Below are 24698 nucleotides of genomic sequence, written 5' to 3'. Positions count from 1 at the left end.
TCCCTTTGCAGGGCCGGAACCTCCCGGCGGGGAGGGGGGGCTTTCCCGGGGGCTTCCCGGGGCTGGGGCGGGGCCGCGGCTTCCCCGCCCCCCGCGGACACGCCCCGGGCGCGGCGCCTTTAAGACCCGAGCGCGCGGCCCTGATTGACGATCAGCTCGGCCCGCGGCCTGCACCCCGCACCCCCACCCGCACCCCGCGCCCGCCCGCGGCCTGCACCCCGCGCCCCGCAGCCGCACCCGCGCCCGCCCGCGGCCCGCACCCCGCGCCCGCACCCGCGGCCTGCGCCCGCACCCCCACCCGCGGCCCCGGCGTCTCCCCGCGAAGCCCGCGCCCCATGTCGGCCGCGCCCGCCTACGGCGAGGACAAGGGCGGCTCCGCCGGCCCCGGGGAGCCCGAGTACGGCCACGACCCGGCGAGCGGCGGCATCTTCTCGTCCGACTACAAGCGGTGAGGCGGCCGCGGCACCACGGACAGCGCCCGGCCCGGGCGGGGGCGGGGGCGGGGGCGGGGGCGGGGGGTGCCGGGGGCCGCCGTCTCGCGCCCCGGCGTGGACCCCGAGCAGCGCGCGGGGCCCGGGTCAGCGGGGGGGGGGGGCGCAGGCCTCCAGGCCCGCCTGGCCCCCGCCGCGTCCCCGCCCCGCGGCGACCCCGCCTGAGCCCCCCCCCGCCTGAGCCCCCCCCGCCTGAGCCCCCCCCGCCTGAGCCCCGCCTGAGCCCCCCCCCCCCCGTCCCTCACGCGGGTCTCCTCGCGCTGACCCAGCAGGCGTCAGGGGCTCCCGGGCCGTGGGCAGGGGCCGGTCTGTGCCCGGGTTGCGCTGGAGGGAGCGCCCAGGGGTGGGCGGTGCTTCAGGGGCGGGGGTGCCCCAGAGGGTCAGAGGAGGCGCGGGGCAGCGGGCAAGAGGGCGGGAGGGCCCGCAGGGGCCGGGCGTGCTGTGCTCTGTCTCCACGCAGGCCCAGGACCCCGGCGGTGAGCGCGGGGTGCCAAGGTGGGGGAGGGGCCGCTGGGGTGCTCAGAGGGGAGGGTGGGGCGCCTAGGGGGTGCGGCTCTCCCAGCTGCATGTTAGAAGCGTCCGGGCACACTGCGAGCAGGGGCTGCCGTGGGCTGGCTGGGCCAGAGCCAAGTGAGGTCACTCAGGCTGGGTGCTCACTGGCGGCCTGCATGCGGGAGGGATTGAGGGCTGCTGGGGCAGAAGCTGCAGCCCTGATGATTAACTGGGGGTCAGGGTGAGAAGAAGCGGCAGGAAGAGGACCAGGGTGACGCTCAGGTGGTTGGTTATTGAAACCAGGTGGAGCCGGTAGGGGCCGTGCCATCTCGTGCTCTGGAAACAGATGTTGCAAATGTGTGGGAAATAAAGTCGAGCCCAGGGTCGGGCCTGGAGGCTGTAGGCCCGTGGGGCATTCAGGCCTCGCTGGTCGTGCCTGGGCTTGGGCTGCAGGGAGCCCGCGCCCCCGGCAGAGCCACAGAGGCAGCGAGCTGGGGGGAGCCTGGGAGGTCACGAGGGCCCCGCGGAGAGCCCTGAGCACTCGCACCTCCGGGGTGGCCAGAGCCAGGGAGGAGGGGGTCCCGGACTGGGAAAGAGTAAACCAAGAGGCAGAAGGAAAATAAAAGTGGGTCCGGGAAGGAGGAGGCAGTCGGTGGTGTCCACGCCAAGCGCGGTGAGGCCAACAAGGAGGGCCCGTCCCGCAGAGCCTGGAGAAGGGGGGCAGGGCCCCTCGATGTTCTACTGTGGATATCTCAAAGCACACAGAAAAGCTGGCTGGGCGACCCACAGGGAGCTCGGGTGTGGCCGCCGTGAGGCCTCCCCCCGCCCGGCGTTGAGATGCTCCACGTTCATCTGCCCGTCTAGGCGGCGTCTGCGCTGGGCCTCTGCTGCCCGACGCCTTGACCCTCCTCCTCACCCCCAGATTCTGGGGGCCCACAGCAAGCAAAGAGAAGAGAGCAGCAAAAAAGGAGGCGAAACACAGGGAATAATAATAAATGTCAAATAATAACAGTAGGGACACGCGGGGAGTGGGGATTTGCTTCCAGGAAGTTTGCCTGGAACAGGGAGGGAAGGAGCCGCCCCAGAGAACGTGGGTGCAGGGCCGCGGCGGCGGGCTCCTGTGTGTTGCAGGGTAGGGGCTCAGCGGGCAAGCGTAACTCAGAGGGCAGGAGGGGAGACTGAGAGGGGCTGAGGCCGAGCGGGGTGGCACGGAGCCCCAGGGCTGGGAGGGCGGAGCGCGGAGCTTGGGAGGCGCAGCCCTGCCCCGGGCGGGGAGGCAGGAGGGTGGGCGGAGCTGAGGCGCAGGGATCTTGTCTCAGCCTTTTATTGTCTGTGAGAAGCTGGTAGTGAAGCTGCAGGGGGTGCTGTGGGTGGCGCTACTCCCGCTGCCTGCCTGGGGGCAGAGGGCCGGGGAGGGGAGAGCTGGGGGGGCAGAGAAGGCTGCGCGGAGAGAGCCGAGGGACTGGCTCTGGAAGACACAGGCTCTAGAGGACCCTCAGGCTGAGGAGGCGCCCGTCCCAGGCAGCCCTCGCCTCCTCTAGGTCGGCTCCTGCGCCCCCTGCCCTGCCTGGAGGAGGGGTTGGCGGGTTCCCCAGTGCCCGCCCTCCTCCCCTCCAGCCCCGCAGCAGCCGGAGGAAACCAGAGCTCCCCTCCCTGCCAGTGTCCGGTTTCCAGGCGGGCGGCCCTGGTGATAGCGCAGGTATCCAGGCCCTGGTCGGCTCCGGCCCATCTGGAGCAGGACCTGGTGGCCCATGCAGCGATTCCTGCAGCTCCCGGGGCCGTGGTGAGGCCAGGGGCCCGAGGGGCCTGCAGAGCTGACGAGGAGGCGGCCAGCCCTGTGCTGACCCCCGAAGGCGGGCCCCCACCCTGGTACCAGGCCCTGCAGCCCGAGGAACTCCGGTGGCTGCAGGCCCCAGAGGAAGACACAGCCCCCGAAGGACCCCTAGAAGGCCCCTGCCCAGAGCCCGGCCAGGGCCAGAGCCAGCCTCTGCGGTACGCGGGGCCCACCTCCCAGGCCCCCGACGTGGGCAGCTGCTGCCCTGGCAGAGGACGGGCGGGCGGGCAGGCGGGCGTTCGGGTCCAGGCAGGAGGGGGTGGCGGGGACTGTGTGTGAGTGGGGGAGTTGAGGTTTTGGGGTGGAGGGAGCTAGTAAAGTACTGATTTGAGGGTTGAGGCCCCTTGGCCTCTTTCTGCCCCAGGCCTGGCAGGGCGGTGAGGTTTGGGGGCCGGATAAAGCCCTCTGGCTGGGCCCTCCCAGCTCGCAGACGGGAACTTGGGTGAGGCGTGGGAGCAAGGTGGGTCCGGGGGGCGGTGGGCATGACCGACCCCCAGAGGCCTATTCACCTGCTCGTTCACCGCCCCCATCCCGTCCCCCCTCCCCCCAGCCGAGTCTCAGGGCAGAGGGTGTAAGGGGATCTGGCCAGAGACAAGGATCTGTGGCCGCCTCTCCTCCCGGCTCCCTCTCAGGATGAGAGCTGGTGGGTGAGGACGAGGGAGCAGGGTGGTCCCCAGGAACTGCTGCCCATGCCTCCGACACCCCTGCTGGCGCTGCCTCCTGTGCGCCCTGCCCTGCCTGCCCGTCCCCATGGGCTTGGGGCGGGGGTGGGTGTGCATCTGACACGGGGCTGTGGCAGCTGTGGGTGTGGTGAGGACACCCAGGTGTGAAGGCGAAGCCGGGCTCCCAGTGCAGCCCTCACCCGCCCTGGGGGATCAGGGCTGGGGCTGAGGGATCTGATGGGGAAGCCCAAGGCTCCCCAGGAATCTCAGATCGGCCGTGGAGGTGGCTCTTCATGAGTGAAGCTGGAGTGACCAAGTTTTATTCCACAATGTTGGGGGGATCTGAGGGTGTGCATGGGGCGTGTGTGTGGCGTGTGGGGGGACAGGTGTGTCCCGTGTGTTGCCAGGGTTGGGCAGTTGGGGGCGTGTGCAGATGAGAGTGTGGGTGCACAGGGCCAGTGGTGAGGACGTGTCTGGGGTGTGTATGTGTTTGTGGGTGTCTGCAGGGATGTGTGTGAGGTGCATTTGTATCGTCGGTATATGTGGGCTTGTGTGGAGCGTGGGTTTGTGGGATGTGTCTATGACGGTGGGGGCCGCGGTGATGTGTCTGCAGGAGTTTTTGTGGGTTTGTGTGGATTGTGTGTGTCTGTGGGAGGTGTCAGTGTGGTTTTGGGGGTGTAGGTGTGTCTGAGGGTGTGATGTGTCTGGGGGTGCAATGTTTCTGGGGTATAACATGTCTGGGGTGTACTCTCTGGTTTGTGATGTGTCTGTCCGGGGTGCACTGTCCGAGGTGCACATTCGGGGAAGCAAGCGAATGTGCGTTGCGGCCGGGTCTGGTGGGAGGGTCCGTGGCCCATCTCAGTGGTGCTAGTGTTTGGCGGGGGTGGCGGGGTGCTGGTCTGGAGATGTGAGCTCCACGATGGGTGTATGTCAGAGGACCCCGGGGTGCGGGAGGGCGTGTGTGTCGAGGAAGGCGGTGCCCGTGCCTCCCGCCGCCCAGACCCAGCTGCACGCGCCACCCGTGTCTGTCCCAGCACAGCCGCGGGTCTGTCTGGAGTGTCGAGGTGCGTCTGCACCCAGCTCGGCCTGGGAGAGGAGTGGGTGCCCCTGGTTCAGGGAATTTCAGGTCCGTGTGCAGCTGGACAGCTCGTCCTGTCCCTGACAGCCAGCCCCTCTGTCCCAGAGGCGCCCGCGCTACTCAAGTGTGCAGGGAGGACGCCTCCAAGGTAGCGGGGCCTCCTCTGCGCCCACCCGGCGTCTGTGCCCGCCCGCCGCCCTGCGCGGCTGTCTCGTCTTGTTAGTTTTTACAGGCGAAGGTGAGAAGTCAGGCGTAGCCGTCGGAACTTACGGTTGAGTGACCTTGAGGATCAATGTTTCTCCTTCCTTCTTGATATTTAAAAATATTTTTTTAATTGTCCGAAAAAAAAAAATGTGACCACTGGACGCACGTGGTGTGTCGTCTGCGTGAGCCGGTGTGCGGGGCGAGCAGGTGTGCGGGGCGGGCCGTCCAGCCTGGACCCACTCAGGCGCTGGTGCGATGCCCCCAGGGCCTCTGGTGCCCTGTTTTCCCCTGGGGCCGTGGGGTGTTTCTCATCAGTGGTCTTTGGAGTCTGGGTTTGGCCCAGGGGCTGTCAGTGCTTGGCCAAGTGCAGGGGGCCACTTACTCAAGAGCTTGTCTCTCCCGATAGGGTCCTGGGCGTCCTGAGTGACGGTGGAGTGTGGGCGGCAGGTCTGGCCTTTGTGGCGAGGCCACTGTGATGTAGGTGGGACTGTCCAGCCCGGCTGACTCAGTGGGCTGACACCTGGGAACACACTCAGGCTGGCCCCGGATCCAGGCTCCTCTGCTCTGTCCACGCCTTGCCCACCCACCGGCTCCGCGTCCCTGGTGTCCCCGGCAGCCTGCGGGCTCCAGCCCTGCCCCTTCCTGGTGGCATTCCTGGCATGTGGATCGCCTGTCCACCTGCACCTGCCCCGGGGGGGGGGTGTCCCGTGGCTCCTGTCCTCACGCCCCACCTCAGAGCACCATGGGTGATGAGGCCCCACCCCACCTGTCCAGTGTCGCCTCATCTGGACAGTCACAACCGCGGTACCGCTGGCCGCCGTCTTGGGCACTAGGGGGTGGGGCATCGGCACATCCCCTTTGAGGGGGACGCAGCCCGCCCCTCACGCTGGCTGCCCAGGCGCTCTCCTGACCCGGTGCTGTAGCCTCTCCCCTCCCAGCAGCCCTGCCTGAGCCTCCCTGCCCCCCCACTTCCCTCTAGACCCCTTCTCCCCCCCATTCAGCTGACCCCTCCCCCCTTCAGGCACGATGACCTCAAGGAGATGCTGGACACCAACAAGGACTCCCTCAAGCTGGAGGCCATGAAGAGGATTGTGGCGGTGAGGAGGGCAGGGGGCTGCCTTGGGGAGGGGCCAGGTGTCAGGGCAGTGTTCTTGGATCCTGTGGACCTTCCCCTAGTAAACGCTGCCCCCCACGCCCCGCTGCTCCCCAGATGATCGCCCGCGGCAAGAATGCCTCGGACCTGTTCCCCGCCGTGGTAAAGAACGTGGCCTGCAAGAACATAGAGGTGAGGGGTTCCTCGTCCCCACGGGGACGGCGCTAGGCAGGGGCACAGCGTGGGGACCCCAGCTGGTCTGGGGGAAGACCTGTCTCCACGCCCCTAAACTCAAGGGGGTCAGTGCAAAGGACTGGGTGCCCTTGGGGTGCTGTCCCCAGGGAGGAATGTGGCCCCGGGAACCCAGCCGGCAGGGGACACCTTGTGGGGAGGGGCAGCGCCCCTGAGGCACCTGCACCCCCAGGTGAAGAAGCTTGTGTACGTGTACTTGGTGCGCTACGCCGAGGAGCAGCAAGACCTGGCCCTGCTGTCCATCTCCACCTTCCAGCGCGGCCTCAAGGTCAGCGGTGCCCGTCTGCCTCGCTGGGCTGGCGCTGTTCCGGGTGGGCAAGAGAGGGCTAGAGCATGGGGTGGGGGGCAGGTCCTGGAGCCCCCTCCCACCTACCTAACATTGGGTGGGGATGGGCCCAGCCAGGCCCCCAGAGCGGGGAGGCCAGCTCGGAAGGGGCAGGAGAGATGCGGTGAGTGTCTGCTCAGTGAGGGGCCCCGCGCCCACGCCCCTGCTGGGGCGAAGGACTGTGGCCGGCAGCTGGACAGGAGCCCGCTCCCTAGGACAGGGTAGCGTGAGGGGAGCTGCTGCCTGACACCTGCCCCGGGTCTGGAGGGGATGGGGACCTTGCTGCCCCTCCCCTGGAACGGGGAGGAGGACAAGGGGCTTGTTGAAAGCCAGTGAGCTCCACCAGGACAAAACCCACAAGGCTGACCCCAGCCGGGAAGGGCGCGGCCATGTGTCCCGTGAGCCCATGCCCGGGGCAGCAGAGCAGACGCTGAGGAGGGAGGGCTGGGCAGGCTCACGTCCGTGGCAGAGGGGCTGCCCGCCCTGTGCTGACCTCTGCTTTTGCACATCGGGGCTTGCTGGTGGCCTCCACCGGGAGAGGTTCCGGCCAGGCTAGGAGGCTCGTCCTGCCCTCCACCTCTCACCTTGTGCCTCTGTTCCCAGCAAAACCACGAACTCACTGCTCTTCCCACACGTTTACTTCGGACCGCAAGAGCAGGCTCCCCAGCGCTGCCCGCCCCTCACGTCCAGCAGACGGTGCAGGCTGCTGCCCACATCGGGCTCAGCCTGGTCCATCTGGCCCCTGTGCCGGGCCCCACCTTCATTCCGCGGCCAGCAGGGAGGCCTCCTTTTTAAAAAAAAAGTTGAAGCCTAAGGGTCTGTCTGGGCCCGGCCTCTGGGTTGAGTCAGGTTAGCGCATTCCTGAGAACTGGCCTACGCCTCGAGCTCCCTGCAGTCTATGCCGTCCGCTGTGGTCCCACCCTGCATGAAAGGGCTGCAAACAGCGGCCTCCAGCCAGTAACAATCAGGCAGGAAAGCATTTTCGAGAAAGGGGCCCACGATTGGGGGCCACGTCAAAGCGACAGAGCCGAGGCTGTAGGGGCGTAGGGGCATTACAGGGTCAGCAGGAAGCGGTCTGAGCTGGGGTCACCCACAGCCTTGGGGACTGGGCCGCAGGGTCTGTCAGGCGGTCAGCAGGCGCCTCCTGTTGCTGGCTCATGGCCAGCGGCTGTGTGGGTCACCCAGAAGCCCCCGGTGGCAGCTGGAGATGAGAAGGGCCCCCAGAAGTCAGCAACCTGTCCATTAAGTAGGCGCCAGATGACGGGGTCCGCTTTCAGAGCGCTGGGACTGGCACCCCGGCCCTCGAGGCAGCCGTCGGAGGGCAGGCGGGGCGCACCCACGCATGTTTTATTTCTGCAAAGGCCCAACAAGCGCCGGGCGGGACAGAGACCTCGCTGCTGGGCCAGGCGCTCGCTCCATCTCAGAACAGCTGTTTTGTGTCATTGTGTGGCAACCCCCATGGCTGTCATTTTTAAGGATCTGCTTCAGGCCACAGAAGGCAGGAAGGATAAGGAGCACCTGTGCTCCCAGCCGGAGGCGGGACGCGTCCCCCAGCCCAGGCCCTCACAGTGGCTCCTTGCCCCTGCGCATGCGCGCGCCTGTTCCCTGACTGCTGGTTTCCGCAGTCCAGGCAGCGCGGGGTGGTTTCGTGTGTGCGTGTGATAACTCTATCTATCTATCTATCTATCTATCTATCTATCTATCTATCTATCTATCTATCTGCCTATACATATATATATATATATATATATATATATCTGAATTCATGTTCTTCTTGGTGGTTGGGGGGCTCTCCTGTCCACGGGAACCACTCATTTCCATCCAGGGTTCTCCCTGCCCTTCATCAGCCTCTGCTGTGTCCTTGCTCAGCAGCAGATTCAGACAGACCTCCAGGGGGTAAGGGGATAATCGAGGCCTCCCGTCACCCTGTCCTTGTGCGTGAGGCCCCTTGAGTCCCCAGGAAGCCCTCTTAGGTTTCATCTTACTGGTTTAGCATAGGCGCCAAGTCTAGAGGATTCCAAATCTTAATTTTGTCCCTTCTGATTTTCCATCTTCCATCAAGACACCCAGAAGCTGTCCCCACTGGGGCAAAGACTGCGGGGCCACGGCACACCCTGTTTCCCATTTGACCCCACCTGCTAATAAACCTTCCCAAGGACAACGTTTTACCACCTTTTGGATCCCCCTATCTAGACAGTCAGCAGACAGGGATGTTACTCAAAAGTAAAGCAGTTTTGGTTCCTTTTTTTTTTAACAAACTTCGAGTGCAAAGGACTGTAGGGATGTGGAGATAAAAGATAAAATAGAAATGAGTTTGGCCCTTAAAATGCTTACATCAGAAAGGCAGGGCCTGGTGAAATGCAAATAACGCGGGGCATGAGACTCCCGCTGCTGCGATCCACACACACAGTATTAGCAGCTACCAGCTCAGCTGCCCCATCAGAAAGGAAAATAGGATTTGGGGGGTAACTTCTATGAGTCCAGTTATTTCCAAATGAAATGGATTTTTTCTTTTTACAGAGGAAAATAGGTTTTAGCAGCTGATGTGGCACGTTTTCAGTCCAAGAAAATACAGGCTCCTGCTGATTAAATAAGACCATTTAAATCGTCCGTTTAAAAGTCAGTTCCAGAGTGTGGCCGGGGTCACCATCGTTTTCACCTGCAATGTGGGGCTTCCCTTTCTCCGGGTGGAGGACCTGGGTGGCGCCCCTGCTTCTCCAGAGTCCTCCACTGTCCACCCCGCTCAAGGACTGGCAGTGATTTAGGGCTGCTCTCGTCGCTGCCGCTGCTGGTGACAGGGAGATGCCCCCAGGGCCACGGGTCACCAGGGCCGTGCGCGCCTCAGGCGTGTGCAGAGCCCAGGGCCTCCACGCCTGTTCTTCCTTAAACACAGTGGACGTGGAGGAAGTAGAGGGGGCTTGGAGGCCGTGGGAGAGAGAAGTGTGATGACGGTGATGATGGTGATGGAGGGAGACCAGTGCAGCCACCTTGGGCGTAAACACACAGGCCCTGGCTCCTAAGGAAGAGGAGGTGTCCAGGAGCTCTAGGGGTTCTGAACGCTTTGGCTCCCCTGAAGCTGCCCTTTGCCACACCCGTTCAGGTGTTAGGTCCTGCAGGGTCCAGAGGCTGTGCTATGAGGCGGCCCACACAGCGCAGGAGGTGGGAAGTGAGAGGTGGTACTTGCAGGGACAGTGAATTCCCCAGGTGTGGCCTCTCCGGTGGTCACCTGGTGCCTGCGTGGCTCTGCCTCCGCCTCTGCCTTAGGACCCCAACCAGCTGATTCGTGCCAGTGCCCTCCGCGTCCTCTCCAGCATCCGTGTGCCCATCATTGTGCCCATCATGATGCTGGCCATCAAGGAGGCTGCCTCGGACATGTCACCCTATGTGCGGAAAACAGCTGCCCACGCCATCCCCAAACTCTACAGGTAGCCAGCCCTGCCCCCGCCCACCACCTCCCAATGCCTGGGAGGGTCCCTCAGCCAGGCCTGCTTCTCCCACGCCTGCAGGCTGCCTCTGCCCCACTCTCCAGATGGTTTAATACAGCTTGAGGGATCTGCAGAGATGGATGACAGCAGAGGAGGGGGAGCCCACCTTTGTATAAATAGGGTGGGGTGCAAGAGGTGACACAGCTCTGGCAGATTTGGGGGGAAGGGCACACCCCTCTCAATCATCTCTCCCCCAGTCTGGACTCGGACCAGAAGGATCAGCTGATAGAGGTTATCGAGAAGCTCCTGGCGGACAAGACCACGGTGCACAGGGACACCCGGGGTGGGTGGGGGAGAGGTGCCCAGCAGAGCCCCTGCTGCCCTGCGGCTCATCGCGGGTCCTCTCGGCCCCAGCTGGTGGCGGGCAGCGTGGTGATGGCCTTCGAGGAGGTCTGCCCGGAGCGCATCGACCTGATCCACAAGAACTACCGCAAGCTCTGCAACCTGCTCATCGACGTGGAGGAGTGGGGGCAGGTGGTCATCATCAGCATGCTCACGCGCTACGCCCGCACGCAGTTCCTCAGCCCCACCCAGAACGTGAGTGGGCGCAGAGGGCCCGCCGCGGGTGGGCTGCCGGGAGGAGGCGCCCACGCTGGAGGAGGCGCCCACGCTGCGCCTCCCCTCCAGGAGTCCCTGCTGGAGGAGAACCCCGAGAAGGCCTTCTACGGCTCGGAGGAGGACGAGGCCAAGGGCCCCGGGTCGGAGGCGGCGGCCATCCCGGCGCTGCCCGCACGGAAGCCTTACATCATGGACCCGGACCACCGGCTGCTGCTGCGCAACACCAAGCCCCTGCTGCAGAGCCGCAGCGCGGCCGTGGTCATGGCGGTGGCGCAGCTCTACTTCCACCTGGCGCCCAAGGCCGAGGTGGGCGTCATCGCCAAGGCGCTCGTGCGCTTGCTGCGCAGCCACAGGTGCGCGCCTGCCTGGGCCCGGCCCGGCCCAGAGGGCCTGCCTGGACCCCACCCCCGTCGCGCATATCCGGGCCCTGCGACCCACGAGACCATCTGACTCCCCAGTCTGGCCCACCCTGTGCGACCCCAGGCTGGCCTGCCCCTGCGGGCGCCCTCCCCCCACGGTCCCCTCCTCCTCCCTATGCGGCCCACCTCCCTCCCCACCGCCCCGGCCCCAGCCGGCGGGTCCAGGAACCTGTGCGCCCTCCCCACAGCGAGGTGCAGTATGTGGTGCTCCAGAACGTGGCCACCATGTCCATCAAGCGCCGGGTGAGCTGACACGGCTGCTGGCTGGCTGCGGGGCGCTGGGAGGGCAGCTTGGGGGCCACCTTGGCTGCTGGGGCTGGCGAATGGGAGACCCCAAGGGCAGCCGACTGAGGGGGGGAAACCCGTGAAGAAAGCCTGGGCGGAAAGGCTTGAGGACGCAGGACTGGGAGGGGCACGGCAGAGGCCGGGCGGGGTGCAGCGGGGCTGTCTCTGCGCAGGGCATGTTCGAGCCTTACTTGAAGAGCTTCTACATCAGGTCCACCGACCCCACCCAGATCAAGATCCTCAAGGTGAGTCAGGAAGGAGCCACAGTGGCTCTGCCCCTCCCCACCCCTACTCAGATTCCCCCCTGAGCACCCCTGCCTGCCCACCTCAGGGGCCCGGGCCCGGGCAGGAAGTGTCTGCCCAGCAGCCAGGCGAGTGCAGGGAGGGGGCACGCAGGGAGCTGCCCCGCCCCGGCCTGCTGTATACACCTGCCTCGGCCACCCTGGAGACAGGCTCCTGGGAACCACCCAGAAGGGCCCATCACCGCAGTTGACACCAGCGTGGACTCAGGAAGGCCAGGAGCTACCCCGAGCTCAAAATCCACGCCGTCCCCACTGCGGGCTCTGTCTCCCCCGCCACCCCACCCCCTGCCCCTCACTCCCACACTCAGCTGGGGCCTGTGTCAGCCACACAGCTGGATCTCAGAGACCCTGCCCTGGCAGAGCTCGCTGCCCACTGAGGGGAGGAAAACACGCAGAAATGCACCTGTGCAGTAGCCAGCCCCGCGCCTGAGCGTCTGTGCTCCGGTCCCGCCAACCACAGTTGGGAGCGTGTTAGGCCTGGGGCTGCTGCCAAACTACCGTGGGGGCCCTTCCCTACACCCCTGCTGGCTTCGGGCCGGGAAGCAGCTGGGAGGGGTGAGTGTCTCTTCAAAGACGCAGCGTGACCCTTTGCACGGCTCCTGCGTTGCCCAGTCCGTGTTGTATTTAAATCTAGAAGTTAAGCATCTGCAGAACGCCTACGTCGCCGGCAGATGCCGTGTGGTTTCCGTAAGGCATTTGCGCACAGGGACCCTGGACCCAGCCCCCTGCTGGACGAGAGGCCTGCGTGTGTGACGAGCTTGGCCCTGGTCTGGTCGCGCAGGGGGGCTGTGCTGAGGCTGACAGGGGCGCGGGGTCTCTAGGCACGTGCAGGCACAGGAGCATGCGGAGTCCTGAGCGGGAGGGTGTGACAGGCAGTCCGTGTGGCTGGGGCGTGGAGGGCGAGCCGTGGGAGGTCAGGGGCGGACAGCGGTCAGAGGTCAGAGATCCTCTGTTCTGAAATCAGCAGGAGCTGCAAGGACCCCAGGGTGTCTGTCGGGGGTCTGCTCGGCTGGTAAACCTCCAGCATGAACCGGTTTCCAGAGCTCGCCAGTCAGGGAGTGGCAGGCGGCCGGAGGCTTCCTGCTGGGCGGTGGCGTGGGTTTGGGATGAAGGGCAGTGAGAGCACAGAACCCACCGCCCTTCTGCCCCCGCAGCTGGAAGTGCTGACCAACCTGGCCAACGAAACCAACATCCCCACTGTCCTGCGGGAGTTCCAGGTAAGGCTGGTGGCTTCCACCAGGGTCTGGGGGCCCAGGGCGTCCTGAGCATCGCCCTGGTGGGTCAGGTCTGCTCTGTACACCCAAAGCTGCAGAAGCTTCCTTGGGGGCCCCTCCCGACGCCCCTGCTGGCTTTGGGCCTGGAAGAAGCTGGGAGGGGTGAGTGTCACCCCTGCATGATGAGTCATAGAGTGAGGGGGCGGCCTCCTGGCAGGTCACCCCCAACCTGCGGCCTCACCGAGGGCTCACTGCCTGTGGGCGCTGTCTGGTGTCCACAGACCTACATCCGCAGTGTGGACAAGGACTTTGTGGCGGCCACGATCCAGGCCATTGGCCGCTGCGCGACGAACATCGGCCGGGTCCGTGACACCTGCCTCAACGGCCTGGTGCAGCTGCTGTCCAACCGTGATGGTCAGTGGGTGTCGGGGTCCCATGGGGGGGACCCGTGTGTGTCCACCTGTGCACACGGCTCTGGCCGGCAGGCCCCATGTGGCCGGGCAACTCGTGCGCCTCCGTCTGCCTGCCTCGATCGGGGTCCAGCATCCCCCCATTCTGAGGGCCCTGGGGGGAGGAGAGCTGAGTCTGGGGGCTCCACGGGTGTGCCCTGCCACCTGCTGACCCGGGTCCATGCCCCTCTAGAGCTCGTGGTGGCTGAGTCCGTGGTGGTCATTAAGAAGCTGCTGCAGATGCAGCCGGCCCAGCATGGTGAGATCATTAAGCACCTGGCCAAGCTCACGGACAGCATCCAGGTACAGACCCGGTCGTTGAAGACCCCCCCCGGCCCTCACAAAACACACTCACACCTTCCAGACCTGCCCTGGAAGCCCTTCAGAGTGGAGGGGCAGATGCGGCCCTGTGCCACGACTGGCCACCCTCCCTGCTTCCCTGTGGGGCCCTGTCCCATGGCCTGTCCCTTCACTCGTGTTTGGCCCAAAGTTCCTGCCAGGAGCGGCCGCCTGGCGAGGCCTGGTTTTGTCCTTGCACTGCAAGTTGACACCGTCAAGCTGGGCACTTAGAGGGCCCAGGAAGGGAGCGTGGCCTCCATCCGTGTCCAGCTCTGAGGGTGCCGAGGGTGCTGACGTCAGGCTGCAGACCCCGCCCGTGCTCATGAGCCCCAAGGAAGTGGGGCCGCTGCCCAGTGGGTGGCCCCCTCGGCTCTCCCTCCGCTGGCCTCCACCCCCATTTCCAAAGGTCCTCAGTGTGGGGGGAGGTAGCACCCCGTCCTGCCCCCTCACCTGCAGGTGCCCATGGCCCGCGCCAGCATCCTCTGGCTAATCGGGGAGTACTGCGAGCACGTGCCCAAGATGGCGCCCGACGTCCTGCGAAAGATGGCCAAGTCCTTCACGGCGGAGGAGGACATCGTCAAGCTGCAGGTCATCAACCTGGCGGCCAAGCTCTACCTGACCAACTCTAAGCAGGTGAGATCAGCAGTTCCATCTGAGACCGGCCCCCAGGACCGCCGGGCAGCCTCCTGCGGGTGACACCCAGCCCCGGCAGCCTGCCCCCCGGTCAGCTGCTACCCTGGTGTCTGTGGCTGCTTGGGGCCCGGGGCCCGGGAGGGATGGTGGCTCTGGGGGAGAGCCCCTCCCGCGGACACTGCATCGTTGGGACACTGTGGGGCCGGACCGAGGGCATGTCCAGCAGGTGTGGCCTGTGCTCCCGAGCTTGGAGGTTGGCTCAGGGACAGGAGGGCCCGTCTGCTCAGGCTGGGTGGTGCTGGTGCCACTGTGGTTCCTGCGGTGAGAGGTGGAGAGGGATCCCCCGCCGCCGAGTGTGCGGCTCTCCTGGAGGGCCGGCAGGCTGTCGGAAGCTGAGTGTCCAGCAGCCAAAGATGGTTCCAGGAAGCCCCCTCAGCATGACATGGAACGCACGGAGCTCTTCCCTGTGCGGGGCCACAGCGCCCGGCCCACCTCCAGCCCCCCGGGTTAAGCCGGCCAGGGCATGGCGAGAGGCCGCTGGAGTCCCCGCGGTTTCGTCGGACTCAGCCCCCTTCGCGCAGGCTGACCCTCCCTGACCGCAGCGCTGCGGCTGTGCCAGGGTCCTCCGAGGCGGGTGTTCTCCGGCCCTTCACAGAAGAAGTCGGCCAGCGCCTGGGGCAACACATCCACATAGGCGGCTGCACGGAGCCTGCCCTGGGCACTGACGCCCCCACCGGCCGGGTGGCCGCTTGGCCGCCCGGCGGGAGCGTGGATAGGAGCCTTGTGCTTGTTCCACCCCGGCGGGCCCTGTGGGCTCCGGGACCGACCGGGGAGGCAGGGCCGTCGTGGGCTGGACTCGGTCAGGCGTGCCCAGCCGGGGCAGGCCGCCCGGAAGCAGGGAGGGCCTGGCCCTGTGGCCTCAGTGTCATGGGGGGCGCTTTCTGGGCTGGAGGACACAGGGTCGCTCAGAGGCCGCCAGGCTCTGCCCGCAGGGCGATGAGCCACCGGGAAGGCGCCTGCCTCGGGGAGCTGTGATAGCTGGGGGGCTCGCCCCTCCACCCGCCCCTGCTTTTACTTGTATGTTCATTTGTTTGTTTGCTTATTCAAGTATTTATTTCAGTGTTTACTGAATGATTCTGGTTTACGACACCGCAGCGTGATTTAGGGGGTAGGTTCTCACCGCTTCACCAGTGCAGCGCCCTAATCCCCTGCAGTCTGGGCACCCTCTCCCCTCCTCCCTCCCCTCTGCCGCCACCCCCCTCTGGTCAGCCTCAATTCTGCAGCACATTTCTGGGGGTGCTGGGCTTAGTGCTGTCTGTGCCTTTGTTTCGTGTCTTTATCCTGCGCGTGAGGGACGCCCGCTGGCTCCCGTGTTTCTCCTGACTTATTTCACCGAGCACAATGCCCTGAGCTCCCCCCAGATGGCAAGAGTTCTTTCCTCATAGCTGCGTCGTATTCCACTCTGGAGAGCCCACGCCTTCCTTATCCCCTCCCTGCCGCTGGACACCCAGGCCGTTTCCACGGCTGCTGTGCAGTGAGACCAGTGGCTTCTCCTGGTGCTCGTTGACATGCATCCAGGCCAGGGGGCAGGTGGAGCCAAGCCCTGAATGCTGCTTTCCAGGAAAGGGCAAGGCCCCGGGGGAGGGAGAGGGTGATCGGCCAGCCAGGGCGGGGCCGTGTGTGCTGCAGGCTCTGTGGGGGGCTCGGCAGCCCCTGGTAGTGGACGTGGTCAGGATACCCTGGTAGTGACTGGCCAAGGGAGGGGCAGGTCTGGGATGCAGTCCGCTGCGCTGGCATCCCCGGGGCGTCAGGGCCAGGCGGGCTCACCTGTGAGGTGGGCAGTGGGGCAGTGATGCTGTGCTGGAAGGGCCCTTGGGGGCTCTGACCTGAGGAGGGAAGCAGCGCCGGGCCAGAGGGTGGAGGTGAGAGGGCGCCCTCCCGGCCCAAGGCCGTTGCCAGTGCTGGGGTCTGGGAGGGGCGAGGAGGCGAGTCTGGGAAGGTTGGGTGGGGCAGCCGGTCCTAATGGGGGGCCGTGGGTTGTCAGCTCAAAAAATCTGGTTCCTGGGTCCCCACCCTTTCTGCCACTGCCCACCCGCTGTTGTCTCCCAGACCAAGCTGCTGACCCAGTACGTGCTGAGTCTGGCCAAGTACGACCAGAACTACGACATCCGCGACCGAGCTCGCTTCACCCGCCAGCTGATCGTGCCCTCGGAGCAGGGGGGCACCCTCAGCCGCCACGCCAAGAAGCTCTTCCTGGCTCCCAAACCAGCCCCCGTCCTGGAGTCCTCCTTCAAAGGTGGGGGCCTTCCGTGGGGTTGGGGAGGGACAGGCCAGGACACCCCTCCGGACCCTGTACCCCCAGATCCCAGGCTTAGCTGGGCTCTGGGCTGCCCCTGCACCCCCTCACCCCTCTCCTGTACAGCTACCCCAGCATGCCAGCCTGGTGTCTGCCTTCCCGGCTCGGACTGCTCCTGGCCCCTCCAGCCACCTCCCCGAGCAAGGTTTTAAAAGCCAAGGACCCCAGCTTGGGGTGCCTGTGATCCCGGAAGACAAGCCCATCTCACGTCCTGGCCAGCGGCCCCCCCACAGTGTCCGCTGGCTGACCTCCACCCTACCCCCTCTCAGCCGCTTGCCCTCTGCAGTTCCTCCTCCTTGCACCCCCTATAGATCACCCCTGCTCCCATCCCCCACCCCCTATGTCTGCTCCCCTGCCCACCACTGTGGCGCCCGCCCCACCCCTCAGCCTGCTCTGTGCAGCTGGAGGACCTTCTTCCAGCATGTGGGCCCAAGCGGGAGCTGGGCAGGAAGCCAGCAGAGAAATCTACCCCTGGGGAGTCTTGCCCGGAGTCGCCATCTGCCGTTCCAGGAAGTGGCACCCACAGGTTCCCACCTGCCTTACCCCCAACCCTGCCTCCAGATCGGGACCACTTCCAGCTGGGTTCACTGTCCCACCTGCTCAACGCCAAGGCCACGGGCTACCAGGAGCTCCCGGACTGGCCAGAGGAGGCCCCAGACCCATCTGTGCGCAATGTGGAGGTCAGCGGGGGCCGCATTATGGGGGGCAGGATGGCAGGGAGCCCCCTGACACCTCCCCACATGCAGGAAGAAGATCTCTCCCTTATTGAGACCCACGTGGGCCTGTTGGGCGAATATACCGAGGTCCCTGTGTGCTGTGTGCCGTGCCCCCAACCCTGCACTGCACCCCCTGTGTGCACCCCATGCCTGATTTGACAGGGCCCCTCCCCCATGATTGTGCTCTTCCCCCCCCCCTCCGCTGTTTGCTCTTGGGGACAAGACCAGCTAGGGCTGGAGGTGGGGGGTGGGAAGAAGGCCCAGCCATGATTTGGTGACACCCCCGAACCCCGATCTCCAGGTGCCCGAATGGACCAAGTGCTCCAGTCGGGAGAAGAGGAAGGAGAAGGAGAAACCCTTCTACTCAGACTCTGAGGGCGAGTCAGGCCCCACCGAGTCTGCAGACAGCGGTGAGGGGGTGGCAGGGCTGGGCTGTGCGCCTGCCCTGTGCTGCCCTATGGCAGCGCATGTGGGTGTGTGTGCGTGTGCGCCTGGGTGTGGGGTGTGTGTGTATGGATGTACACCTGCTGCGTGCACCTGTGTGTGTGTCTAGGGGTGCACGCCTGCTGTGTGCAGCTCTGGCCACACAGGCGCATGGATGTCTCGGTTGGTCCAGTTGGCACCTGGGGCGGGGACCAGAGCTGGGGGCTCAGTGCTGAGTCTGAAGCTGGTTGTCCAGTGTACCCGCTCTGACCCGGGGCTGCACCGAGGAGGAGGCCTGAGCCCATCCCTCCACAGACCCCGAGTCTGAGAGCGAGTCGGACAGTAAGAGTAGCAGTGACAGCGGCTCTGGGGAGGCCAGCAGCGAGTCAGATAATGAAGACCAGGATGAGGACGAGGAGAAAGGGAGGAGCAGTGAGAGGTAAGGGGGTCTCAGGGGTCCCCCTGAGAAGATGGGCTAACACTCAGGTTTAGGCAGCCTTCTGAGAGCCCCCGAACCTCCCGGGAGCTGGGTGTGAGGGGCCATAATCCCCTGGCCAACCCAGCAATGGGAGATTTGGGGGGCTGCAGGAGGTCGTGAGGCCAGGCCTGCTGCTTCCTGGGACAGCATCCTGGGGTCTGGAGTTTGAGCAGAGACGCTTAAAACTCTCCCTGGACCCAAGCACAGGCGCCCAGACTCCCCGCCCTCTCCCACTTTTCAGGGCTTCTCCTGCTCTTCTGTGAGGCAAGAGGGGTGTCCAGGCTAGACCTGACCCCAGCTTGCCCCTCTTTCTAGTGAGCAGAGCGACGAGGAAGGTGAGAAGAAGAAGGCGAAGAAGAGGAAGAAGGTGCCAGAGGGGCGGGGCGGCGGCTCGTCCTCGGACGAGGGCAGTGACTCCAGCAGCAGCTCCTCAGAGTCTGAGACGACCTCGCAGTCCGAGGAGGAGCGGGCGGAACCTGCCTCCTGGAGGAAGAAAACGGTGAGGGCCTTGGGGAGACCTCTGGGCCGGGCCTGGGTGGCGGAGCGGACCCCACCCCACCCCGAGCGGGAGGTCTCTTCCCACACCCACACCCACACCCCACCCCTCTCTTCCAGCCGCCCAGTAGCAAAGGCGCCCCCGCTGCCAAGGAGGTCTCCTTGCTGGACCTGGAGGACTGTGAGTGCGACCAGGCGTCATGGGGCAGGGCCTGGGGCACGGGACCTGGGAGGTTCACGAGCGCCCTGCACGGGGGTCCTCAGGGACTGGGATGGGGAGGCAGGCAGGACGCATCTTCAGGCCTGCGACCACCTCCAGGCGTGCGGGCTTGGGGGCAAGAGCCGGTGTCCACCGGGACGCCCCGCGCCCGCTCGCTGTCCGTGGTGCTGAACCGCCGGTTCCCCGAGCGGCAGGCCCCCGCTCAGCGCCAGCCAGCGCCACTTCCTCTCTCACCCCAGTCCTCCTCGTCCACCCCACAGTCACCCCGCCCAGCGTCCAGCCTGTGTCGCCCCCTGCAGTTGTGTCCACCAGTCTGGCTGCCGATCTGGAGGGCCTGACGCTCACAGACTCCCCCTTGGTGCCCTCGGTGAGTGGCTGGGGAGGGGCGGGGCTGGGCTGGGGCAAGAACGCATGTCCGCGGCCTCCCGTGGTGTGGATTTGCGGGGTGGGGCGTGGAGGAGACAGCTTTGAGTCCCCCTTGCTGGGTGCCCCAGCGGCTGAGTCAGGCTCTCCCCTTGTCTACACCCACACTTCCTCCCGCCTCCTGTCTAGCCGCTGAGTCCAGCCTCGGGAGTTGGGAGGCAGGAGCTGCTGCACCGCGTGGCTGGTGAGGGGCTGGCCGTGGACTACACCTTCAGCCGCCAGCCGTTCCCCGGGGACCCGCACATGGTGTCTGTGCTCCTCCACTTCTCCAACAGCTCGGATAACCCCGTCAAGGGCCTGCACTTGGGCACCCCCAAGCTGCCTGCTGGCATCAGCATCCAGGAATTTCCTGAAATCGGTGCGGAAGAGCCTTGGAAGGGTGGGGAGGGAGGACCCTGGGCAAAGGGTTGCGGATGCCTTCGTGGCCTCAGGCCGGGGACTGGACGGGGGGCCCAGAGATGGCATCCCGTGTGACCCAGGCCCCGGCAGACAAGGTAGACTGGCACATGAGTGAGTCCCCGTCAGGGCAGGAGGTGCCGAGGCGGAAGGTACAGGCCTTGGTTGTTTCAGAACCGACTTCAACAGTGGGAGGGGGAGGGAGTTTAGATTTGGGGGGAAACCAGGAGTGGGCCTCAGGGCCCGCAGCGCACAGCTGGCAGTGGGTTGGAGAATGGGCCTGGGTTCCAGACCTGCCCGGTGATGGTACCTCTCCCCCGTCCCCCACCTCACACCATGCAGAGTCCCTGGCACCTGGAGAATCTGCCACTGCTGTGATGGGCATTAATTTCTGTGACTCCACCCAGGCGGCCAACTTCCAGCTGTGGTATGCGGCTACGGGGTGGGGTGGGAGGGGGCTCGGGCAAGGCAGGGCCAAGGCGATTCCCGGAGCTGGAGGTGGTGGGCGAGGGGAATGCCATTCCAGCCCTCTGGTCTTTGAGCCCCATCTCCAGACAAAGTTGGGGAGAGACTCTGGCCTCACTTCCTGCCCCTCTGCCTCCCGACCCTTCCCAGCACCCAGACCCGACAGTTCTACGTCTCCATTCAGCCGCCCGTCGGGGAGCTCATGGCCCCCGTGTTCCTGAGTGAGAACGAGTTCAAGAAGGAGCAGGGTAAGTGCTGGCGGCGGGGGCGGTGGGCAGAAGGGGCTCAGCGCCTGCCCTGGGCTCCGGTGATGCCGGAGGAGCCTCCGCAACTTCAGGCAGGGAGACTTCACGGTTTCTCGGAAGCTGACCCTTCAGGGAAGCTTTGGCGAGAGCTGACACGCAGCCAGGCAGAGGTACAGGCCGTCGCAGCTCGGGGGACTGTCACAGCAGGTGTCGGTGGGAGTTTACAGGGACGGGAGGAGCGCTTTGGTTCTGCGCTTGGAAATCTAGTTAGCTCAAGGGGGCGATGAGAACGAAGCTGAAAATAAGGTTTCTGGAAGCCTTGAATGCCATGCTAAGGAGTCCAGTCCCGAAGGGGCCGCAGAGGTGACGGGGTATCACTGAGAGGGGACGGTGACTTCATTTTCCTAGCAGCGCAGGCGACCCTGCGGCTTTGAGGGGGCAGGGGCCAGGTTCAGACCTCTGCTTCAGGGAGAGGAAAGCAGCACCCCCAGCTAGGGTTGGCACTGGGGTACTTGCTGCCGGGACAGGGGCAGCCGAGTGGAGAAGAGAGGGCTCCGGGAGTCCCGGCCGTGCGTCCTGGCCCTGCTGCTCACTGGGTGTTGACCTCGGCCTGATTTCTGCGGCCGAGTCCCAGCGGGGAGACCAGGATGAGCGCTGCGGCGGCGCCGGGAAGGAGAGGCTGGGGTGGGGCTCGAGGAAGAGGGTCGCCTGGCAGCTGCCCTGAGGAGGCGGCGGGGAAGGGCAGGAACTGGCGCTGGGGTTCCAGCGGGCAGGTCGCTGTGAGTGGCCGTGCCCTCCGCCGGGGCCAGGCCACGGCCCTCTCCTGGAATGGGCCTTGAGCACATGTTTAAGGCTTGGGCCACGAAGTATCTGTGGCGATAGCTCAACCCCGCTGTTGTATAAAAACAGCCACGGGTGCTGCTGAGGGAGGTTCGTGGCAAATGCAAGGCGATGCTCAGGAGGAACGGGTGTGGCCGGGTTCCACTATGATTTTATTCTCGGACACCTGAGGTTGAATTTCATGTCATTTTCACCTCATGCAATGCTGATCATCTTCTGTTGTTTTCCCCCAACACTTAAAAGTAGAGAAACCTGGAGGGCCGGGCAGGTGGTGGGCTGGGCTCGGCCCTTGGTCTGGGGCAGAGAAGGAGGGTTGGGCGGGAGCAGAGCGGCCCAGGCTGGCTTGGGAGAAGCAGGCGTTGCGGCGCGTCTGGGAAAGTCAGGGGTGCCCCGCGTGCAGCTGACAATGTAGGTCTGTGCCCAGGAGACGCTTGCAGGCTGGAGTCACGAGCCTCGAGGTGGCGATTGCGGGCGCATGCGAGTGAGGCCACCCTGGAGAGCGGGCAGGGACGAGAGATGCAGGGGCCTTCCTGGAGGAAAACCTGGTGTCCCGAGGGGGGAGAGGAGGGAGGACAAGAGAAGGCACAAAAACGGGCAAAGCCCAGAGACGGAGGAGGGCGGATGAGCCGTCCGCGGGCCAGGATGAGCGTCAGGTTTGGTGGGAAGGGGCTGCCGCTGGCATCAGACTTGGTGAAGGGGGCGCTGAGGCCACCTACTGTGGGTTGAAGGAGACCAGGGCTCGAGGGAGCAGAGTCCTCCAGGGAGGACTGGCTGTGAATGGGGAGAAGGGGCGCAGGCCCGAGGCGGCTCTCGCTTCCAGTGAGGACTGGCGTGGGGAGAGACTCCGGCGCTGGCAGAAATGCCCTGGCTGGGAATGGAGGGTGGTGGCAACAGAGGAGGGTCGGCAGTGCCCAGGGGGATGGGGCGAGGGGCGGGGGGGCTGTGAGGGGCTCACATGCTGGCCCAGAGCAAGTGAGCAGGTGGAGGGGTCCGTGCTGCAGGGCTAGGGGATCTGGGGGGCTGTGGGCGCCAGGGGCCTCAGGAGCCCTGCCACTTGCGGGCGGATTAGGCGTCAAGGCTGAGGGCCGAGTGTGGTCTCTGGCCTGGCTGGGGAGGACCTGCACTTTGGCCAGAAGTGGCCGCGCCATCAGCGATCTCTGCGAGGACTCCGCTCCAGGAGCTTCGAGGGAGGTGGTGGGAAGACCGCCCAGGCCAGACCAAAGGCCGCTTGGGCCCCCAGGCGGTGCTGGTGCAGCTGGTTGACAAATCAGTCTTAGGTCAACCAGTGACCAGCGGGGGAAGACGGAGGCTGGCAGAGGCCTCCTGAGGGCGGGCTGGGTCCGAGAGCCACGGGGCCCTCCCCAGGACACTGCGGGGATTCCAAGCTGCCCAGCTGGGGCCTTGGGGCGGGGGCTCGTGGCCCCCACGCCACCTCTGCCCTCACTGTGACCTCTGCCCTAGGCAAGCTGACCGGCATGAACGAGATCACGGAGAAGCTCACGCTGCCGGACGCCTGCCGGGGCGACCACGCCGTGGTGCTGAAAGTGACCGCCACCGCCAACCTGGGCCGTGTCCCCAGCGGGGCGGCCGATGAGTACAGGTGCGAGGCCCTGCGGGACTTGGCTGGGAGGGGCTCTCGGGGGCCCGGACCCAGGCCCGAGCCCTTCCTCTCCCCTCTCAGGTTTGCAGGGAGGACACTGACCAGTGGCAGCCTGGTGCTGCTGACCCTCGATGCACGGCCCGCCGGTGCGGCCCAGCTGACTGTCAACAGCGAGAAGATGGTGATCGGCACCATGTTGGTGAAGGACGTGGTACAGGCGCTGACCCAGTGAGGCCCAGCACGCGCCCTGTGTGCCCCGGCCCTCCCCAGGACATCGGGCTGTTAGCCTGAGTCCCTCCCTGTCATCAGACTCCTCTGCACATGGCATCCCTCATCCCCGCCCCCCGCCCCCTCATTTCCTAGAGAGGGAGGCGACCACTGCTCCCTCCCGCCCCGATGGCTCCGTGTAGCTGGTGATGGAGCAAAACCTCAATAAAAGGCCTTCTCCCCGATTCTGGCGCACCTGTCCTCCCTCCGGTTCTGTCGGGAGTGGGCTGGGGGAGGGCTACTCAAAGTGACCACTGACCTCGTGAATGATCACCACCGACTTTCTGGGGGAGCTGGGACTGACTCCAGCGGTCCCCAAGCGTGGGGATGGGGTGTCCAGCCGGAAGAGCCCCCCAGTCCTGTTCACGAGCCTGGTGGAGGCAGGGCCTCTCCCGGGCTGGTGGCCTGTGGCTTCTCCTAGGCCGTCTGGATGCAGGGCCCAGAGCCCCACCCGGCTGGAGAGGTGCGGTAACCAGCCTCGGAGCTGAGGAGCAGGAGGGAAGAGCAGAGCTTCTCCGACTGTGGGGAGCCCCCGATGCCCTGGGGACAATCCTGACACACAGATCCCATCAGTTAGGCCTGTGCCTGGGACTCTGCATTTCCAGCCAGGCCCAGTGGCCCATGCTGTTGCACCCTTCCCCTTCCCTCTTAACATGGGAGGGGCCTCCTCGGTGGCAGCAAGGCTCTCGGGTTCACCCAGCGGGGACGAGGCTGAGCATGTCTAAGGCGCCGTGTTGGCACAAGCTCCTCCGCAGCAGCAGGTGAGTCAGGGCGCGGGCGCGGGCGTCTGCGCAGCAGTTTATCCCGCCTGCCTCCTCAGTCTTGCTGGGCCCACAGGTGCCAGGACCCCTCGCGGGGGCCGCAGCTCACAGTGTCCCCCAGTCTTGGTTTTGTCCAGGCTACTCCCTGGGCTTGCCTGGGTGACAACGCGCTGGGGGCCGTCTGTTCTGTTCCGGTGCCTCGGACGACCCTCTGGGGCCAGGACGGGGTTCTGTCCCTCCCAGCCCAGCGGGGTGTGCTCAGGGCACCAGGTGGGGGTGGGGGGCGGGGAGAACAAAGGCAGACCAAGGGCCACCCTGTGCCCGCCCGGGGCCCTGCTCAGTGGCCCGGGGCAGCTGCTGTCGGGAGCCGGCCCCAAGGCCTCACTGAGTTCTGTGCGTCGCTGCAGGTCCCGATCTGCGCCGGAGGGGTGGGCTCCTGCTCTGCCTGCCTGGCGCTGCCCACGGCCTGCGAGACGGGGTTGTTGAGCACCGAGAATCTCCGACCCGCCTGTGCTCGGCAGCCAGGCCAGGGCAGCGCACAGGCGGGCTCGCTCCCGGCGCCTTTCGGAGGGACACAGAGCTCGAACCCCTGAGAGCCGTCACCTCTGCACGGCCCTGCGCTGGGGTCTGGACGTGGCCCGGGGTGGGGTGTGGCTGCCCAGAACACGGCCGAGCGGGCTGGCGGGGCGAGGCGGGAGCAGGAGCGCGTGAGGTCAGGGAGCACAAGCCTGAAGCTCAGGAGTTGCTGGAGGAGCGGCTGGATGGCTCCGCCCTGGAGGAAAGAAAGGTGGTCAAGGGGAGTGGACCTGGGGGGTGGGGGTGGGGGGACAGGCAGCCAGGCCCAGCCCTCAGCCAGACTCTTCCAGGGCTCCAGGTCTGTGGCTCAGCGTTGACTGAG

At 65.7% G+C, this 24698-nt stretch overlaps 1 protein-coding gene across 2 annotated transcripts; it reads left to right on the top strand.

Moving 5' to 3' along the window:
* The first annotated feature begins 224 nt into the window (after positions 1-224).
* AP3B2 (adaptor related protein complex 3 subunit beta 2) lies at positions 225-23274 on the top strand. 2 transcript variants are annotated; one of them, XM_037509937.2, is made up of 26 exons: positions 225-448; positions 5783-5858; positions 5972-6046; positions 6279-6374; positions 9696-9856; positions 10114-10180; positions 10271-10453; positions 10544-10827; positions 11082-11136; positions 11352-11423; positions 12635-12697; positions 12976-13108; positions 13337-13446; positions 13939-14115; positions 16225-16411; positions 17033-17151; positions 17489-17597; positions 17926-18049; positions 18404-18587; positions 18704-18764; positions 19064-19170; positions 19356-19584; positions 19965-20049; positions 20238-20335; positions 22634-22772; positions 22854-23274. In XM_037509937.2, the coding sequence occupies exons 1-26, from the start codon at positions 336-338 to the stop codon at positions 23002-23004; spliced, it is 3258 nt and encodes a 1085-aa protein (XP_037365834.1). In that variant the 5' UTR covers positions 225-335; the 3' UTR covers positions 23005-23274. The 2 variants fall into 2 exon arrangements, with proteins under 2 accessions (XP_037365834.1, XP_037365835.1); XM_037509938.1 differs by lacking the exon at positions 225-448 and adding an exon at positions 2866-2975.
* Positions 23275-24698: the final 1424 nt, after the last annotated feature.

Source organism: Talpa occidentalis, unplaced genomic scaffold (genome assembly GCF_014898055.3).
Source record: "Talpa occidentalis isolate TD23 unplaced genomic scaffold, MPIMG_talOcc4v2.1 talOcc4.14, whole genome shotgun sequence".
NCBI classification, from domain to species: Eukaryota; Metazoa; Chordata; class Mammalia; order Eulipotyphla; family Talpidae; genus Talpa; species Talpa occidentalis.
The sequence above is the reverse complement of the archived record's forward strand: the minus strand, read 5'-3'. Positions and strand labels throughout refer to the sequence as shown.

What these genes read in the sequence shown, in the direction of transcription:
- AP3B2 (XM_037509937.2), top strand. Translation starts at nt 336, where the DNA reads ATGTCGGCCGCGCCCGCCTACGGCGAGGACAAGGGCGGCTCCGCCGGC. An exon ending in AAAGGGAGGAGCAGTGAGAG is followed by an intron (nt 18,050 to 18,403) that starts GTAAGGGGGTCT and finishes CCCTCTTTCTAG; the next exon opens with TGAGCAGAGCGACGAGGAAG. An exon ending in ACTCCCCCTTGGTGCCCTCG is followed by an intron (nt 19,171 to 19,355) that starts GTGAGTGGCTGG and finishes CCTCCTGTCTAG; the next exon opens with CCGCTGAGTCCAGCCTCGGG.